This window comes from Brachyistius frenatus, unplaced genomic scaffold (assembly GCF_029030835.1).
Source record: "Brachyistius frenatus isolate BFR_SWC_R1_liver_20210118 unplaced genomic scaffold, ASM2903083v1 Contig_13, whole genome shotgun sequence".
Taxonomy (NCBI): domain Eukaryota; kingdom Metazoa; phylum Chordata; class Actinopteri; family Embiotocidae; genus Brachyistius; species Brachyistius frenatus.
The window spans coordinates 2,313,578-2,319,151 of record NW_027210612.1 but is presented as its reverse complement, the minus strand read 5'-3'; the positions used below and the strand labels follow the sequence as shown (position 1 = coordinate 2,319,151).

The 5,574-nt window shown below is 37.3% G+C and overlaps 1 protein-coding gene across 1 annotated transcript; it reads right to left on the bottom strand.

Annotated features, from left to right (window-relative positions):
* Nucleotides 1-1,460: 1,460 nt before the first annotated feature.
* comtd1 (catechol-O-methyltransferase domain containing 1) lies at nucleotides 1,461-4,679 on the bottom strand. The gene is made up of 7 exons (XM_069692764.1): nucleotides 4,572-4,679; nucleotides 4,372-4,490; nucleotides 3,323-3,428; nucleotides 2,618-2,736; nucleotides 2,079-2,133; nucleotides 1,861-1,994; nucleotides 1,461-1,739 (listed from the first exon to the last, which is right to left on the bottom strand). The coding sequence occupies exons 1-7, from the start codon at nucleotides 4,624-4,626 to the stop codon at nucleotides 1,587-1,589; spliced, it is 741 nt and encodes a 246-aa protein (XP_069548865.1). The 5' UTR covers nucleotides 4,627-4,679; the 3' UTR covers nucleotides 1,461-1,586.
* Between the last annotated feature and the right edge of the window lie 895 nt (nucleotides 4,680-5,574).

The following is a 5,574-nucleotide window of genomic DNA, read 5'->3' as shown; positions in this document are numbered from 1 at the left end:
TTTAGAATAATGTGTTGTACTGTTTAGGCACTGAAATAAAGTGAGGCTACTTTCAGAAATGCCGTAAATACTTTTGATTTGTCACTTCTTACAAAGTGCAGAAAACAGAAAAAAAAACACCTGAATCAAACATTTGGTTTGACCACCTTATGCCTTTAACATAGCACTAATACTTCTCGGTACATCTGCGTAGAGTTTATTAAGGTACTTGGCATGAGCAATGTTTCAGTGATCGTGGAGAACTTGAAACAGTTCTTCTTGGATTTTCTGTCTCAGCTGCTTCTGTCTCTTTGTGCAATCCCAGACTGACTCCTTGATGAACCTGTGGGGACCATATCTGTTGCAGGGCTACTTGTTTTACTTGTCACCGAGGACACTTCTTTATGACACCGACTGCTTGTTTTGGGGTCCTTGTCTAATACTGTAGAATACATTTGGGATCAATCACGTGCTTTCCCCACGGTACTGTATGGTTCGCAAGACTTCAAACATCTAAAGAGCCTGAAATCGTTGCCCAGTACTGTATTTTATTGATGCTCTCATTTGTACATCACTTTTTCTATGTTGCTGCTGGTAAAAATGTTCATTACTATATACTTCTTGGTCAGTAGTTAAAGAGCAACAAAGTCTTACTTTTAAACCCTTTTCATTATTTTATCTGAATATGCAAACTAAAAAATGAACTAAATATTTAGCAATATTTACCTCTCAAAGTTATGGAATTATAAAATATCAGAAAATGGAAATACTACTGCTGAAAGTACCTCAAAGTGCATTTTTGCTTTTCATTCTTTACTGACGTAGTATTTGCAATGCAGGTCTTTGATTTTTAATGGACAACACTTTTTTTTTTTTTTTTTTTATACATACAAAGTGTGTTTTAATTTTGTCCTGCTGTCATTTAATCACATGGCACACAAGCCCCCACATGCAACACTCATGTCATGAGTCCAGGTAATATTCAGCCCAGTGTCACTGATTAACGCCATATTTGGTCGTGCTCTGCAGCCACATTAACTGTTTTTTTTGTGTGTTTTTTTTTAAAAAGGGAAGCCTGCTTGCTTTTAGCTTGTACTAGAACAAGGATGTTGATACGTTCGAGCTCTAGTGGAGTTAAAGTGAACTCTTTTGAGTAGTTCAAAGCCAGCTGTAACAATTAATAGAATAAAGTGTCTCTATGTAAATACCACCAGAGCACAACAACTAAAACCAGATACCTCGACATTACTCCACTTACATCATTTGTCATTTTGCCGTGTGATCTGTTGTGGCCCAGTCGAACATATTGAAATACAGCTGATCATACATCGGCCGCTGAACAGAATGTTTGAACATGAAAGATCTCGGATGTTTATCTGATTGTGAGTTGCGGCTTTGTGGTATTTATTGATTTTGATGCTTGAAACTCTGTCACTATTTTTTGTTTTGATTGCTGTTCTTATTAAGACAGTAAACATTGATAGGAAGTTGTAATGTTTAATCATCTGACAAAACGCTATGTTCGACACAAAAGATGCTCCATGCTTACATTTCATTTCAGAAGCAATGCACTGTTAAGAAAAATGTGGAACTCATGATGAGTGATTTTAGCGTTTAATGGCAATGGTCAGTCCATCCCCTATAGTGACCATGCTCAGGTCAATCCTCTGGTCCTTGTATATCTTTTTATTGAGAGCGTCCAGAAGCTGCGAGGTGGTATCATTGGGTGCAGGATTCAAAACCTGTCCGCCCCACAGCACCTTCAAATACAATAACAACACAGCTGGTTTTATTCTGCGCAGTAAAAATGTGCTGCACACCTTTCAAAACTGCCTGAATTCTCCAACAGAAGCTCAACCTCCTCTCGAAAAGTGTACTTACATTGTCAATTGCAATGATGCCCCCCTTTCGAATGAGCTCGAGGGACTTCTCATAGTAACTATCATAGTTGGATTTATCAGCATCGATGAACACAAAGTCATAAGTCCCAGCTTCTCCAGCTGCTATCAGTTCATCTGATGAAACAGAGATACAAATTCAATACCAGTAATTATTGTCATTTATCATTTATCATGAATGACATTTATAAAGGCACTTACTTAGTGTCTTCAAGGCTATTTGTTGCTGCACATCAATCTTACTTTCAACTCCAGCCTGTAAAAAAAACAACAACATTAAATTGTATGAACTGAGAGTTATGCAGGGAATTTCCATCTTTAAACCTTTTTTTTTTTTTTGTTGTTTTTTTTGTTAAAGAGAATGTAAGTGTAGGCTAAAGCAGGAAACGATTTCACAGCTGAGCGTTGCATCTTTATGTGACACAGTTTCCTGAGCAGACACCTTTTTTTCTTTTTTTTTTTTTACTGTCCAGCCTGCAGGATTTTGGGGAGACATACTGACAGGACCTAGATGTACAGAATGCTGTCTGCTGCACAAATAACTCTGACAGAAGCAACAATCAATCAATCTCGCTAAACTTCCAAAAAGCCAAATTATGATGTTGCACACGTGCAAGAAACTGGTCAATGCAGGAATTAAGGTGTACATATTTAAAAAAAAAACATTAAAAAAAAAGAATTCTGGTGTTGACAACATCTTAATGGATGACTGAATACAAGCCAAGATGTTAAGTTCTCACCTCTTTAAAAAATGGTTTGGCAATGTTCACGTAGTTGTCATCTATTTCACAAGCTACCACACGTCCATTCTCTGGCATGGCCAAAGCCATACTCAGTGCGTTGTACCCTGTGTACATCCCTGCAGAATAAATACAGATTGAATTATTTTGCAGTTTTACGTTTAGTCCTTACAAGATGAGAAGCAATTGTCACAAGTAATTAAATATCTCATTTTGAATATGAATCATTTCTGAATACTTTGTGCTGTAGTTTAATTATCACTGAATTTATAGCGTGAAAACATGTATCTCAATTAATGTGGTAAAGTCCCATTGTCCTGTTGAATCTGAGAAGTTTGATTTTTATCAACATGTATTCAGTATTCAAAACACACTTAATTCAAGTTGGTCAAATTCGACTTGTAATTTTTTTTTTTTTAATCTAAAAATGTATTTCAAGTTTCCCTAAGTAAATCAGTTGAAATGTCAAAATTTGAGACAAAACTAATCAATCAAGCCTGAATGGGTACAAACGAATTTCTGTCATGTTCTGCCAGTCCTATGATCCAAAACAGAAAATTTTAAACACCAAAAAGTTTTTAGTGATAATGGCTGTCATATTTGAACTCCAACATTTTCAGTATTTCAGTATTAGTTTAGTTCCAGCATTAGGTGTCCAAATTTGCTTTTAAAAGGGGTCTTTCTTCAGTCTTCTAATAGTCTCACCAATTTCAATAGCTTTAGTGCCATTAATCAGTCGAATTAAATTTGCCATCAACTGCGCTTGTTCACTGGCAACCATCATGACACTCCATCGGTCTTCCATGGTTTTCTGAAATGAAAATAAGAATAATTTGTCATTATTTTGTCTGACTCAATAGACAGACAACATCTAATAAACTGCAAGTAGCTGTGTAGTTCTCTCTGGCACTGTACTGCCCCCTAGTGATCGAAAATTATACTGCTTAGTTCCTGAAATCATGCACTGTTTTAATTATGTATTCTACATCTCCTTGAGTTTATTTCGCTTGTATGTAGAGACACAGTAGAGTAAAAAAATGTGACAGAATAACAGATACAGTTACAAACAGAAGCTAAACAAAAGTCATTTTAAGCAGGTCATTTGTAAAAGTGTTGACTGATGTTAAATCCAGTGGCAGAGAGACCCAAAATTTAGAGGCCGCGACTTCAAAGCCACAATCATCTATAGTTTTTAGCCTGGAGCGCAAGATGACCAACCAGCCTTCATCTGACCTAAATAACCCGCTGGTGGCTTCAGCATGTAGATTAATGTTAGCTAGTGCCTTCCTGCCCATACTAAGCGAACTGTGCTCAAAAGAATCCTGATCCATCCATCCATTAGCTATTTGCGCTTGAGGGTCACAGGAGAGGGGTAAGAGCCTGTTCCAACTCATGTTAGGTGAGAGGCGGAGTGCACCCTGCTTGGACAGGACGCCAGTCAATTACAGGGCTGCCACATAGAGACAGAAAACCGTTCACAATAATAGTACCACCTAAAGGGGCAATTAAGAGTCACTAATTAACCTAATGCACATGTTTTTGGACTACTGGAGAAAACTGGAAGAATTCTGACCTGAACTTCAACAATACAAAGATATCTTGCTAAGAGAAGTAACAAACAAACAAGGATCCATTTCCATATAAGACACTAGTGTACAATTCAATTTCAATTTTATATGAAAGTGTAAAATTATCACGCAACATGGCCCCAAAAAACACTTTACAAAAGAACATCGATTCTGTGTTTCTCTTACCAGTCTGAGTTTGGTGAGAACTGGATGCTCCCTCAGCGAGTTGTTAACCACATACTGCAGCACAGGATCGTTCCTCCCTCGGCCGTGACTCTTCCCAACGAAGGCAGACTTTCCCACGCCTGATCCACAAAAGGCAGAACAGCAGCTAAAATGACCAACTGTCCCATAAATCACATATCCGCACTCTAGTCATCTCGTACCTGTTAGAACGACAGCAAGTCCAACACAGAAAAATATTTTCATGTCTGCAGCCATTATGTCCTGGGCTCTGGGCTCTGTTAAAGAAAACACTAAACAGCTTTTGATTGAATATAGTGAATCTTTCTGCGTCAGTCATTTTTATGGCGTAACATCTGTTTGTTTTGGTTAACCTTTGAGACAGAGGCTCAACGTATTGATTTTTTTTTTGGTATAAAACTGAAAAAGTAGGGGAACTTTTGTAAGGTTGAAAAACACTTAGTGGAAGACAACTATAACAAAGTAACCCATAAAGATGGACAGGCATGTATTTATAGAATCAGGAACTTACTGTTAAAATATTACTTTCAAAAAAGGGTGCAGTGGTAGAATTAGGTTTCCAAAAGTGGCTGCCGATTTTCAAATGTACCCTTTTTAAAAAGCAATGACACCTGTTCAATTCCTCCTCTTGCCAAATTCCTAAATTTCAAAGTCTGTCATTCCTTATGCAATCCAGACAAGCACACTTTGAACTGTTTTATCTGTTTGACGTTCTTGACAGTCTTCACTAAACTCTGGCACTATAATGTAAATTGTGAAAAACTGTGAAATATTTTTCCCAACATTTATGATCTTCAACTAATAGACAGAGAGGAGTAATGTGACCTTGTTTGGGCCAATTAAAACGGAGAAGATACATTTCAACAGAGGCTGCAGATGGGAAAGACAAACCAAGAAGTACTATCTTCTGAGAGATAAAAATACCAGAACTATAGTTCCATTTTTAGTCCAAAATTTCTGACAGCTGCTTCTGAGAGATAATGTTGAAATGGTTCAAATGTCTTCTGGGTCCACACTGAATTATTTCCCTTTTTTTCTCTCGTAAAAACTTTGAGAACATGTTAAGTTATCTGGCACTTTACAGTCCCTCAGTGAGGTTATGGCACTGATACGTTTTCTCACTGTTTTCTAACCTACAATGCTGCCTCCTAGTGGTAGACAAGTGAAAGAAGGTTTATTTTGGTT

Coding starts and splice junctions, on each gene's coding strand:
- comtd1 (XM_069692764.1), bottom strand. CDS start 4,626: ATGGCTGCAGACATGAAAATATTTTTCTGTGTTGGACTTGCTGTCGTT. Junction 3,429..4,371: donor TTCTCACCAAACTCAGACTG/GTAAGAGAAACA, acceptor TTTTCATTTCAG/AAAACCATGGAAGACCGATG. Junction 2,134..2,617: donor CCAAACCATTTTTTAAAGAG/GTGAGAACTTAA, acceptor TTTTTTTTACAG/GCTGGAGTTGAAAGTAAGAT.